We start from the raw sequence: 14,267 nt of genomic DNA on the forward strand, positions 1-14,267 counted from the left end.
ATAGTAAAAATCACTTGTAAGAACATGTTTAGAATATTGTGTGCACTTTTGGTCACTATGATATAAAACATAATACCCCAAAATGCATTAGAGTATGTCCAGGAAGGAGCACACAAACACATTCCTGGATTGCAGAAATGTTTTACACTGAAATAGGAATACTGTATATTTTAGTCCATAACAGACTATGAGGAGACCTGTTTCAAGGTTTCCAAATCCTCAAGGGTACTGACAAAGCCAACTCCTGTGGAGTTAAAATTAACAGTGAAACATGAACCAGAGGACTCAAGCGGAAATTAATGGGAAGTGCTTTTAAAACTTTAAGAGGCACTTTCTTACACAAAGGATTCTGTTAGTCTTTTTTCAAGAAATGGCTGAAAGAGATCTTCTGATTAAGTAGCTACTATCAAATTATCTAACTAAGTGGGCTTCTCTTGTTAGCAACCTTTCTTACGTCTCTATGCTCTAAATATTAAAATATTTCTTATTTGATGTTCTAATAATATGTATGACAATTTCACAGTTAGTCCGTAACGATATACAGTATACAGTACTATGGCCTGGCAGTGGCCAAAAAAATTTTAAACAAATATAAAATACTGAAATTCTTCTCACCTTATAATGACTACTTTGTCATGAAAGACCCCTTGACACCATTTGTATAAGCAGAGGTTAACCCCATTGTCATGGCTCAATTCCATGCAGGCATTGCATTAAATTTACACTTATTAATAAATTACAATTATTTACACTTATGAACAGATGAACTAATTGATCAATGCTTAAACCGATCCGCTGCATAATGGGGCTGCTGGTGTATTAGATGCAGTACTACAGTAGTGATGGATGAAGAGAGTCCCCCTTCCTGTGTTCGAAGCACATTGGTTTGCTTTGGGATGAAAAGGGATATACAATGCAAGCAAGTATTACTATTAATTTGAGAAATGTTAAGTGGTTTCAGATAGTCTCAAATACTGGATGGTCATTAATTCATAAAAGATGGACCTTCGCTAGTGCATGTCTGCTGAAGTACCATGAATTACCATGACTTAATACTTCCATATGATGCTGCACATTAGCTTTTCTGTGTCCATGTGAGCACTTACTGTACTTGCTAGACCAGTGTATCCTACCTGGAGACTTCAGTTATTCAATTATTAAAGTTTCCCACACTTCACGTCAAACACAAGACTTCATTTTTTAATAATTTTAAAAAATTGTTGTCAGCCAGTTCATTTTTTACCTACTGCCATAATATTGTAGTGATCCACTTCTCCCCAAAATGGACTGTTCTTGTGCCCCATGCCCTTTCCGTTCCGGCTCCCCCTTTCCCCCTTCTTGCTGCTGGAATCGTTCAGGAGCAGTATCTCTCTCTTCTTCTTCTTTTCACTGCACAGGAGCACAACTACTGTGTCACCAGATGGGAGCTCCCTGTGGCTCCTTGCAGTGGTGAGCGTGATTCACCATTTCCAGTATTACATCCTTGGGCTCCCCTTCACGCTGCACACTGGCTACATTCCCCGGTGTTAGCTCCTCTTGTTCTGGGAGCCAGAAGAGCTCTGTGTAGCATCAGGCCCACAAGCAGCATGGAAACACCAATGAGCTCTCTAGGCAACCCTGCACTGAGGCTGGGTGCAAACACGGCATGACATGTGAGGACAGAGGGCGAGATTCGCCCCTGACCACCCTGAACTGCAGGATCCAGGTTTCTGACCATGCACCAGCCTGGGGAGATAGCAAGTATGCCGATCCAGAGCTCCGCGAAGTTCAGGACTGGATGAGTAAAGATGAGCATTCCACCTGAGTGAAGAAGATCGGATGTCTGGGCTCAGAAGCAGGACTCTTTAGCCAGGATGGCATGTCAAAGTGGCACTAGGTGCATCCTGCCTTGGGAGAGATGCCATGTGGCTTTTACAGCAGCATTTTAGGTCCAGGACCTCCAGGAGCACCTTGGGCCCCTGGGAGTGAGGTATTTCGGCATCACAAAGATCCTAAGGCATGTCTGGCAGCCTTATTACTAGGGGTGGGTTCACAAGACCTTGGTTGACAGGACGTTGCAGACTTCTGTAAATGCTGGAACACCTGTACCACTCGGAAGAGACTTCTGGAACAATCCTGGGTCTGCTGTCATTCCCCATTGGTGCCCCAGTGCAGAGTCACCATGGATGTCCTGGGTCCGCTTCCATGCACGCTTTCATGGCAACAGGTACATTCTTGTGGTTATGGACAATTTCAGTCACTGGCCAGAGGCTTACGCTCTACCTGACCAGAAGGAGGAGACAGAGTTTGAGGCCTTAACTGGGGGGTGGGGGATTCAGTTGGTTTGGGGTGCCGCAGGAACTGCATTCAAACCAAGGTAGGAATTTTGAGTCCCAAGTGCTCCAGTGCATATGCTAACACCTGGGAATCTGAAAGACATGGACCACTTCCTTATACCGCCAAAGCAACAGACTTGATGAGCGGTTCAACCACATCTGGGCACACAGCTGTTCCTGACTAATTGCATGGCACCAAAAATACTGGGACCTGCATTTGCCGCTGGTCCTTCTCTCCTGCCACTTGGCAGTCCAGAAGTCCAATGACTGCACACCCATCTTTTAATGCTTTGCCATGAGCTCCAGATTCCAGCTAAGATGGTCTTTTGGTGACTTCTCAACCAAGGCCCTGCTGTGGGTGAGTCAGAATACGAGACTAAGAATACAACTAAGAGAACATATGGAGACTGTCCAGAGGTTTGAGCTGACGAGAGCAGACAAGGGCACTGGGACTACACTACCAGAGGAAATATGACATCTGGCCCTGGGAGCAGCCCTTCCATCGGGGTGAGGACGTCTGGATCTAATAATAGTAATAATAATAATAATGGTAATGGGGACTCCCCTCCATCACCAATGTGCAGCACCCACCTGGATGATGGACGGCAGCCATAGTGCACCACCTATCAGTGGGGGGGAGAAAAGAGTAGAGAACACCAATTCACAGATGGGATTGTTACTGTTGGTGGGCATGACTGGTAAAGGCCGATGGGAAATTTGGCCAGGACACGGAGGTAACACCTCTTCTCTTTTCAAGAAACACTCTGGGATTTTTAATGACCACAGGGTGAGCGCCCCCTACTGGCCCTACTTACACCTCTTCCAGCAGCAACCTTAGTTTTCCCAGAAGGTTTCACATCCAGCTACTGACCAGGCTCACACCTGCTTAACTTCAGTGGGTTACCAGTTGTGAGCTGCAGGGTAATATGGCCTCTGGCTCTGTGGTCCCTGTCAGATCCATGGGCCCAAAACTTGATGCCAAGAGGGTGGGGCCCTGTTGCATTGTGGAACGGGTGAGTGAGGAACAGGATGCATCTTCCCCTGGCAGGTCATCTGGCAGAGCTGCATCTGGACCGTATGACCTCCTACCGGGGACATGTGGCATCCGCTAGAAGCCTGCTGCAGCTCAACCCTATCTAATGGAAAGGACTCCCGGATCCTGATGGTTTACCAAAGTCCAATAAGATCCAGGAGTCTTCCTCGTTCTCAGTGTTCCTGACTACACCGTCCCAGTCTCCGTGACCCAGATCATGCCATTCCCTGAGGAGCAGACAGAGACAGAGACCAATCCAATTGTGAGACTACCAAGTCTCTCCTGAGGACAAGGGACCTGGTGGGGAAGGGGGGAGTCTGTCGATCTGCTCATTCCTTGCCCTTTCTCATCTGGTTCCCCCTTTCCTGCCCTTTACCCCTTTAAAAGGACTGAGAGACCCCTGCTTTCTCTTTTTTCACCTGGAACTGTTGAGGATCAGCATATCTCTCTCTTCTTCTCATCTTCAACCTGCTTTGCCTAACCCCTGTGGATAGCACACCCACTGTAAATAAAAAAGGCAATAAAAGCTTTCTCAGAGCCAGAATAACAGCTTGCTTGCCTCCTTCCTACCACTAACTGTCCAAATACGCTCAACCTCAACATCACAATAGTTGACTAAGCTGTTCCAATGCTTAACTTCTGAAAGTAAGGGAGTGAGCTAGATTAAATAACCACTAGACTTTATACTTTTATTTTAACTTAAGCGAACAGGACACCAATTGATGAACTGGATATCCTCATTCTTTTAGTATCCTAACATCCTTTGTGGAATTAAGAGAGATATCCATAAAAAATCTAAAACGTTGCAGATACAGATGTATTTCCCCAGTAGAGGTCGTTGTTTCTCTATGAAAGGAGTAAGACTCGCATTAATTTTGTAGAAAGGTTATAAAAATTCATTTTTTCTCCAGATTGAAGGGTGTGTCACAGGATACTAGGTTTATCTAATAATAGGAATTTCAGATAACTCTAGGGTATGATCTTTTATTACCTTACAGATATTCTTAAGTACTGACTCACCTATACAATTTCTAAAGACTTACCTTTTCCTAAATCCACAGATTTTAAACTTTTAACTATAAAGTTTGGACTAACATATTTTATAATAGCTGATTCTTTCTACCGTGCTGGATTTTATTATGTGTAAATTTATTTATAATACGGCTGTCTGCTATAAAAACTACTTTTTGTTAAGCAACAGAAAAAGAGTTGAAATAGTATTTAATGGCAACATCTTTTAAGCTGTTTAAATGTATCAGTGGTTTCATGTACATATAACTGTACTTTCACATCTAAGGTGCTTGTTGGTCCCGAGTAGAAGAGAAAGAAAAAACGAGATAACAGTTCACAGTAGATCGGAGACCCATTGGGCAGTAGTAATGAAGGTTATCGTAAAAGATTTTTCCGGTTTTTGCATTTATCATGTCTGATTAAACACGTTTTCAACCACATTTTGTGGTTGTAAGGAGTTAACTGTATTTGATAACTTGTAAATAAGGCAAACAACGATTACATTAGCAGTTCAGTTCAAATAAAGCAATATGTTGTTACTCTCCCTACATCCGCAAAAACCCAGAATATGCACATTGTGTTTATACAGTATATATCGATATGTTTTCGCTTCTTCTTTGTCCATGACACTGCACCCTATGAACGCGTGACACTATCGTTCTATCTTAAATGAAATCATCAGCGTCCGCCTCCACCCTAGCCGCACACATCCGGGCATTGCGGCGTCATCGGGTCACCCCGAGAAGCTGGCGAGCGAGGAAGAGACAGGGAGCCGGAGCCGTTTGGGGAAGGGGACTCGAGTAGCAGGAGAAAGACGCTTCTTCTAGCGGCAGCTCTCTGAGGAAGAAAAGCACATAAAGAGACGGTCGGAAATAATAATAATAATTAAAATAACCCTGTCCTAAATTAATGCCAAGGGAATCCTGGGTGAAAGAGAATCGGGATTTCTTATGTTAAGGTGGACGAATAAGCGGCGGTGTCAGTTTGCGCTGTCACACTGGAAACGGAGGTGAAATTATAACTGCAAAAAAAGGGTCTGGCCTTCTTCCTATTCTGAGCCACTTTTCTCTCCCTGGACACTGTGTTTCTGGTATATCGGCATTCTTCCGTTGAACACTGTTAAAGGTAAGTGCTTTGGATTTAAGAAACTCTAAATAAAATATTTTGAGAAACGCTGTTTTCTTGATTGAAATGGGAAACTGCACAAATGCTCCGAGATGTCACTCCGAAACCCAGGTGTAAGACTGCCGTCTTTAAAAAATCACTTTACAGCCGATTTGTCGCGCCTTGTTTTTGAGCCGGTGGGGTTAGGATAGTGATGAAAAAGGATTTTCATTCTTTCCAATTAAAATGATTACATTAAATTCCGAAAAGCTGGCAAATGGTAACTTGCAAGCTCTAATGACGGAATTGTTCACAAATCTTTGGGTGACACCGGCTATTTGATATTGCCTAAGTCGAAAGTGAAAATGTGGCGTGGAATATTGTAAATAAATATTATTGGCATTCTGGTTGTTGCTCTTTTAGGGTAAATAACATTATATGGCCGTCCATTAAAACCTTCTTGTCAAGCTTTGGGATTATGACTTGACCAAGTTGGATAAGTTATGACGGCATGTATTTAAATAATTTAAAGAATATTTGACAGCCATATATTAAATAAAGGGCTTTATTTACAACCATTTTGTCCTAATAAGCAAATAAACTTTTTTGCGTTGGAACAAATCTGTTTACACAGATCAATAAAGTGGCACCATGGTTTTCATCCTTCACAAAAATAGTACCACAGATATTTTGGATCTGCTTTAAAACAGCAAAGCATTTTGTGTAACGGTAATACAAATGTATTATGAGCTCTAAAATATTTAATGAGGTTTCCTATAACAAAGGAAATGCAGTATTCCTCATTGCAATTACTTTTAATAGTAAACAAAACCTTTTAATCTGCAGGTTAGTTAGTTTTAATGGAAAATACGTTGTTATCTGCTTTGAAGGCCTGTTGTTTGTAATGATTGTCAAATCACAATAATGATTTTGTTACTAAAAAGAAACACTACTGATGATGAGCACTATCTTCACTGGGAGCAGTGTTATCTTTTAAATAACTAAACTTATGTATCAGGCTTAGAAGTAATACCGCTGAATGTTTTGTTGTGGGCCAGCATAATGGAAAATTGAGGACCAAAGTGTAAGAATTTTGATTGGTAGCTAGAAGAAAAAATCACTGTTGTCTAAGCTGTTATTTTATTGTACCGATTATAAATTTATTTGTGGTTCTGTTTTACAAATCCCTTCCTAAAATTTTCATTTGAGATATGACATCAGGATGAGGTGCAAAATAGAACAGGGTTTACATCTGGTTCTGTAAAAGTCTCTACTTGCACAGCACAAATTAGAAAAACAACACCCATTCTGTTCCAGTATGTGTTAATGTTTAATGCTAGTTTAAGTCTGCATAAACATGTGGAAAGTTATTTTCATTTCCATTTAAATAAAATAAACCACATAAGAGTCAATTAAAAATAAAGCCACTTAAACTTTAAATGCTTATACTGTATGTGCTGTCTTTCTAAAAGGGGCTGGAGTAAAACATGTAATGGTGATAGATAAAAATGTTTAATAGATGTTCACACAGTCTTCCTAAACTTCTCTGTGAGGTCGCAGGAAATTCCAACTGTGTTATTCAGCAATACCAATCACCATTTTACTGTCAGCAAAAATAGCTGTCAGTGTAAGACAGGCCTGATCACAGCAACCTCAACTGCCACGCCTAATTCACAGTTAATGTGGGCTGATGGATGCCTCTTGCCTTTTGGTACAGGAAAATATTAACAATTAAGTGCTTGTTTTAAAATTATAATGGTTGCTGTCACCTAGTGATAATGTTGTTATAACAATAGTGACAATACAATTGTCAATTATAAAGTCTTAATACCTATCTGGAAAGAACTTTTGTTTTCAACCCATTTTTTTCACTCTAAGAAGAATAGCAGCAGCATCAACAATGAGAAACGATTTAAAGTTATGTATTTTGGCTATATGCAAAGTAAAAAGAAGAACAGGTCTTCTGAATACTTTCAATATAATAAAACACTTCGCTGATTAGAAGAAATGCTCCTTCCGGGAATGTACTGAAACCTGGAGAAATCTACAAAGCATATTAACAGAGCAGTGGCATCATGTTCATGTGTGTTCACGCAAGAGAAATACTGTTGTTTCAGTGGTTTTAAAAGATAAATGCTAGCAAGTGGTATGTTTTTTTTCTTCAAATCGTGTTTCCTTTTTATTTATACATTTGTATTTACAATTTCCAGTGTGGTGACAGTCTCTGGGAACAGTTTGTTTTTATCCACTGCTGGATTTTAAGGAAGCATAATCAGACAGAAGGTGAGGAAATGGGGACACCTGGCTCTGGAAGGAAACGTGCTCCTATCAAAGACAGATTCTCTGCTGAAGATGAGGCCTTGAGTAGTATTGCCAGGGAGGTGAGTAGAAACCTTTTTTTAAGTCCTGTTCTGTCAGTGTAGATTCTGCGTAATGGAGTTTCCCTCAGGGTAAAGCAAAAACATAGAGGTGTACCCTTTCTGTCTTTAAAAGGCTGCGGGCTCTGATAAAACCATAAAACATCCTGAGAAAGCAGATCTAGTTATTACTTTCGTTTGTGGTTGTAAAGCCTCTCTTTCAACCTGTTACCCACATACAGTTGGTGTTACAGTAACAGTAACAAAATGCTGTATTTTCTCATTGCAAAGCATATATAAGAGAACTGTACTACCAATAATAAGTCATGATTTAAGTTTAAATATGTGTCCGTTCTAAATTTAACTATTTTTTACAAATTCAAATGTAAAAGATCAACTGTAAGTCTTCAACTGAAGTTATTGCAACACAAAGCACAGTAGAGTGCTTCTTGGTGATCTTAGACTGATGATATGAATCAGACCACATTGTATATACAGTACCAGTCAAAAGTTTGAGTACACCTGCTTAAACCAGGTTTTACATGATAATCTGTGCTTTAAACTGTATAACCTTGTCTATTAACACTTAATATTTAATTACATGATATGTGTACTTATAATCTTAAGTGAACTGCATCGAAAATGTTACTTTTTCATTTTCAGTAAAAGCAACACCCAAAGCAAGCAGATATCAGTCTGAAGCCCAGGTGAGTTAAAAGTCACAAATGTGTATAACGTGGTGTTAGAACACTAAAAAAAGTTTTAAATTGTCTTAAAAAGCAAGGAAAAAAGACAGTCTAAAATTACTTTAAGAAATGAAGGTCAATCTTTAAGACAAATTGCAAGAACTTTGCAAGTGTCAGTAACTGCTGTGGCAAAGACTATCAAACAATATGAAGAAACTGGCACTCATGGGTACCAAAAAAGTTCAGGCAAGCCAAAGGTGACCTCGGAATCAGAGAATACGTTCATTAGAGTCACAAGTCGCGAAACCGATGACTAACTGCCCCTGAAATACAAGCTGAGCTCAATGCAACTAGAAGTACAGATGTTTCAACATAAACTGTTCAGAGGAGGTTGCGTGAAGCTGGCCTCAAAGGTCCAGATTCTGTGTTTTTTGGCCCAGGCAAGTCTCTTGCTCTTATTCTGCACTCTTAACAATGGTTTCTTTACAGCAATTCTTCCTGGTGGGCCAGCTTGATGGAACCTCCTCTGATCAGTTGATGTGTTGGTCACCTTTGGCTTGCCTGAACTTTTTTTGCCAGTTTCTTCACATCGTTTGATAGTCTTTCCGTGCTTAACTGAGCAGAATTTGCCATGTTCATTCAGGAATTACAAACTTTTGCCTGTGCTCCCTATATTTATAGTAATTGTGGACTCTCACCTTTTTACCAATAATAAAGGTAAATGAGGTAGTGTTCTAACACGATGTTATGCACATTTCTGACTTTTAACTCACCTGGGCTTCAGACTGATATCTGCTTGCTTTGGGTGTTCCTTTTACTGAAAATGAAAAATTAACATTTTCAATACAGTTCACTTAAGATTATAAGTACACATATCATGTAATTAAATATTAAGTGTTTATAGACAAGGTTATACAGTTTAAAGCACAGATAATCATGAAAACCTGGTTTCAAGCAGTTGTGCTCAAATGTTTGATTGGTACTGTATGTGTGATATGTACTGTACAGTAGTAAGATAAGACTTGTTAGTTTAAATTGGGGGGGAAAAAGAAATGTATTAAAACATTTCTAAGGAAATATTTTGTGGTCAGCAGGAAGTGTTGCAGTTCTTTTTTATATCTCTGTACAACATATTGTAGTGTAAAAGGCGTCTAGGATGTAAAAGAACAATTGCAATTTGTAGAGAGTGTAAGAAATGTTTTTCTACACAATGCTTGATTTTGTTTTTTAAAAATCCAACCCTTCTCTATCTCCTTATGTAATATTTTCCCACATTTGTTTTTAATGTGTGTAAGCACAGTACATTCAGCTATAGTTAGATTTTGGTGTTAAATAGAAATCGACAAGAAATCTGTCTAATCTCACACAACAAATAAACAAGAATAAATCATGATAAATAATAAAACAAATCTGTCTAATCTCACACAACAAATAAACAAGAATAAATCATGATAAATAATAAAAAAACATTTTGTTAGAGATGCGTTCAGAAATATTTTCTAGAAATACAGGTCAGACTTGTCTTGCATTGCCTTGCTGGTGAGGGTGGAGAAAACATGTCTGGATAGTTTGTGCACTAACTTGAAGTGTGTTTTAAAAAAACGTGTTGCGGAAAACCAGTATAGACGTGTTTCATCAGGGGCAGAAAGGAATGGAATAAAGTAGTTACCCAATGCCTGAGCACTTTATTCACCACTCTTCTGCATTTGCAGCATTTCCTATCACTTTGCTTTGCCTGTTTAATTACCCCTTTTACCTGTTTCAGTGGCATCTAAAATAGATAAGCATGCAGTACTCAGTCTACTGTAGTATACTAGGGTCATGCCTTATTAATATCAGAGACAATAGAATATGAGATTTTCCATGAGCTGATGGCACTCCACAGTGCAGTGTTTCCATTCTTTGTAACCATATCGTGTCGCAGAAGTTATTTTGTAGTGGTCATAAGAAAGACTAACATAAAAATGTTTCATATGCTGGGCTGTAGCTTCTGTGTTTTACATGTGACAGTTTGATTATTGCATGTGGTTTATTTGTAAAATAACCTTTTCTACTTCTTTAAATGTCTATGACCGTTTTCTGCCAGGAGGATTTGAAGAATTAACAATATACTGCATACGCCAAAAGATAGACTTTTACTCTTGTTTCATTTTCAGATACTGTGTATGTGCCGGGCCAAGCCTCATGAAAATACATATTTTGATTTACCACTGTTGTACTGTCAAGGCCAAAAAGATTGTAGGCTTATATTGTGATTGCTAATATGTTTGTCCTGATTTGCTGGGACATATAGACATGCTCTCTTGCCATGTGGTAGCATGCTTCAGTCTGCACAGATATGTAAGAGCAGTATCTTTAACACTGAGAGTTATCGCTTTGTTGAGAAATAGTCACATTTACTTTTCTTCATTCTTTAATTCTTTATACTAGCTACTGTAGAGTCACTGTATAACTTGAAATGCATGTACAGTGTTTTTTTTCTGCCAGGATTGCAGTCTAAAATATCTTCAAATTATTAAAATCTAGAAATGTTTGTAATGTTAAATTATGTGCATTTAAAGTTGAAAGTCAAGTTGTTTCATGAATTGCTAAATTTCAGATTATGAAACTTAAAAGGGCACTGAAGACATTTCTTATATAATGAGTTTTAAAGAGGCAGAATATTTTATAGTGTGGAAGTTAACTGCAGTAAGGTATGTTTTTAAAGTAATTTGTCTTCTGTGTGGAACATTCCAGTCTCTTTCTCTGTTATTTTTTCAAGCCTTGCATTTTACATGTTCTGACAAGGTGAGAATTTTAATAAGTTATGTTTGTAATAGGATTTCATTTGCCAGACAAAGCTACATGATACTGAAAACACTTTAAGAAAAACTTTTGATACTGTACTCTAAGGCATTTGTCATATTTGAAAATGGATACCAGGAGCAAACTGCAAGATACAACATTTTGATCAGATTAATAGAGCATACAAAAAAGGAGAAATAAAGCAGTTGATGCCAGGGGCAAATATCCTGATGAAAAAGACATCATTCACCTTTATTTATTAGTAAATAAACAAATGATGCTAGTGCTGATAGTACTGATAATACTGAGATATCCAGGAAATGCGTTTGAATGTCTAGGTATAAATGTTGTGTCTGTGATGCATATGCAAAATTGCTCTCCTTTTGCTTTGTTGTCCAGCGACTGTCAAAATAGTAGACGCAACCTGACCTCTGAGAGAACATATTGCTTGAAACTATTAAGAGTAATGGTAACACAGCTGAAATGGCATTTGAAGAACCATGAGCCTAATTGTCTTTTTAACGGTTTGTATTAATGTAGACCACTCATAGATTTTTCACAGTAACCCATCCTACCAGTTTACTTTGTACAAGACAAATAAATGATTATTAAAAAACTGAATTGATGTAACGCATTATAGAATTGTTGTCTCAATAATTCAAAATGATTAATGATTGAAAAATTGTACATTTGTTTTAAAAAACATATCTCTTTAAATATCATTCATATTTAAAATTGTAAAAATATATTTTGCATTTTATTTTTAATATAGACATTGGAAGTGATTGTGCTGTAATATCTTATATTCTTATATTTGCGGAAATCAACAGTGCAGTAAGACCTTGGTCTAATGGATTGATAGGCGGAAGGGATGTCTGTTATTGCTGTATTTCCGTTAAATTGCAAACAATGTAGTTTCAAGCCCAAAACACACCATTATATGAGAAAAATATAGACATACTTATATATGCTTTCTGGATATTTGACATTTCTTGACAAATGCAATCAACACAATCATTGAAAATTGTTTCTGTGTTTTTTTAAACATAAATTTGAAAGCTCTTTATTTTGTGTATTGTAAATTTTCTGTATAAAATTTGCTAAAGCATAGGAAAGACTAACAACACCCTTTGTAAGCAATTGACCTACCCCTGAAGGGCACCATTAATATTCTTTAAATTTAAACCTATGTAGTATTTTTTTATTTACTTTCGAGTATGTCGTTTTGTGGAGAAAGTCCAGTTTTATATGATTTTACTGACAAATTTCTCCTTTAACAGATTTTTTCTGTTAAATCTGAAGTCTGTTAAATTGATGGTTTACTGTATTTACTTGACTTGAGGGTCAGATGAAAACTGTGCAACTATTTACATTTAATTTCATATTTTGTATATTTTAACTATGTGTAATTACATTTATATTTAAAAATCTATGTCCATACAACCCCTTTTCATGCAGATAACTCCCATGTCGTTGGCCATACATTCAACTTGTTAACTATCTTCTCTATTAGTGAAGCATGAAGGAATGTCAATTTACTAAGCAAAGGCAAGTAGCTTTGTTTTTTTCAGTTGCTAATTAAGTTCACCACTATCTACAATTATTAATGATTATTAATATCCTGCATAAATGTTAGAATAGAATGCAACAAAGCATTGTGGTATTGTTCTGTAACCTGATTCCTGCTATATATTGGTACATAACTTGTAATTGTTATTGACAGTATGATTATAGTATGAACTGTGTGTTGCTATTGTATTAACCAAACTCCTTGTATATCAGTTTGTGTAGACTAATCAGTCTGTTAATGTTCGTTATAAGGACAACTATTTGAAATACATTTAATTTACATTAAGACTGCTTGCATTTGCATTTAGTTTTGGCAATGTGTCATATTTGCAAATGTATGTAATTATTTACATTTCAATGCATTTCACTTTATACCTGATGTCTACATTTATAAGTACACTAATGTTAATGTAATAAACATTAAATATATTTTCACATTTTTTAATAAGTCAGAAAAAATAAATGTTTATTTTGTAAAGTTGTTATATTTGTATCTGCAGGCAGGGACATTTGCTCTGCCTCAGCATGAAACAGAACTTCTATTAGAGGGGAGAAAACCCTTCTACCTAATAATGAATGCTCATTATCATACAGACTGGGTAAAAATGCAGTTTGCACTTGAATGGTAAGGCTAGCCCCTAATTATGAGTTTTCCACTGGCCAATTACCATGTTATCTCAGCAGAGATCTATAGTGGTTAAGCTTCACACTTCTGCACATGTACGTTGTACTGTATCTGTGGTGTGTTGTTCAGTTTCACACTTTGTTTAAATTTTGTATTTAAATTTAAATGTTGCAGAAAATCAGTCCTAAAGAACAGTCACATAATAGTGATGTAAATTGAAACTAATCTGTTAAGAAATGCCTTGTTATATCAAACATTTTACTTTAACTGGGTGTAACAGGATTATACCTGGAAACTGGGCAGTCAATCTGTCTTCTAAATTAAAATTGCTTCACCAGTATTGCTTATTTTTCGAAAGTGAGGTTGTCATTTTGAGTTTTTAACTCACTTGGGTTTTAAACAGGGCGTTCCAGATTCTATTCATGTTCCCTCTATATCTGAAATTAAAACTCCAGGACTGTATTAAAAACATGAGGTTGTATTCAGTCGAAATGGCACAAACATAGAACTTAACCTGCTGCAGTTAGAAAATATCGACAAATTACCAAATTTAAACAGAATATGGGAAGCTTATTCTTTCAGTATTGTCACTTCACATGTTTCTTAATTTCTGAAGATGGAAGGAAAATCTACAACATTTATATCAGTTCTAATTTGGGTTGAAGGCAACTATATATGTCATAGTGTGAGAGCTTGCTCACCGAGAACGTTGTGTTCACTCCCTTGGTTTCTTCTGAGTGCAGCCTGGCTTTGGACACTGACACCAGAATTCTATATTTAGTA

At 37.5% G+C, this 14,267-nt stretch overlaps 1 protein-coding gene across 17 annotated transcripts in view; it reads left to right on the plus strand.

Moving 5' to 3' along the window:
- The first annotated feature begins 5,065 nt into the window (after positions 1-5,065).
- Positions 5,066-14,267, plus strand: part of lrrfip2 (leucine rich repeat (in FLII) interacting protein 2) — a 72,841-nt gene continuing 63,639 nt past the window's right edge. For 8 of the 17 annotated variants that reach the window (XM_088601487.1, XM_088601494.1, XM_088601493.1 and 5 more), the window contains exons 1-2: positions 5,066-5,484; positions 7,674-7,844. In XM_088601487.1, coding sequence (XP_088457613.1) covers positions 7,755-7,844 — 90 coding nt within the window. In that variant the 5' untranslated portion in view covers positions 5,066-5,484; positions 7,674-7,754. The remainder of the gene's footprint in view (positions 5,485-7,673; positions 7,845-14,267) is intronic. The other 9 variants (XM_088601498.1, XM_088601501.1, XM_088601500.1 and 6 more) reach the window with 5 other exon arrangements.

Source organism: Lepisosteus platostomus, chromosome 12 (assembly GCF_059453375.1).
Source record: "Lepisosteus platostomus isolate fLepPlt1 chromosome 12, fLepPlt1.hap1, whole genome shotgun sequence".
Lineage (NCBI taxonomy): Eukaryota > Metazoa > Chordata > Actinopteri > Semionotiformes > Lepisosteidae > Lepisosteus > Lepisosteus platostomus.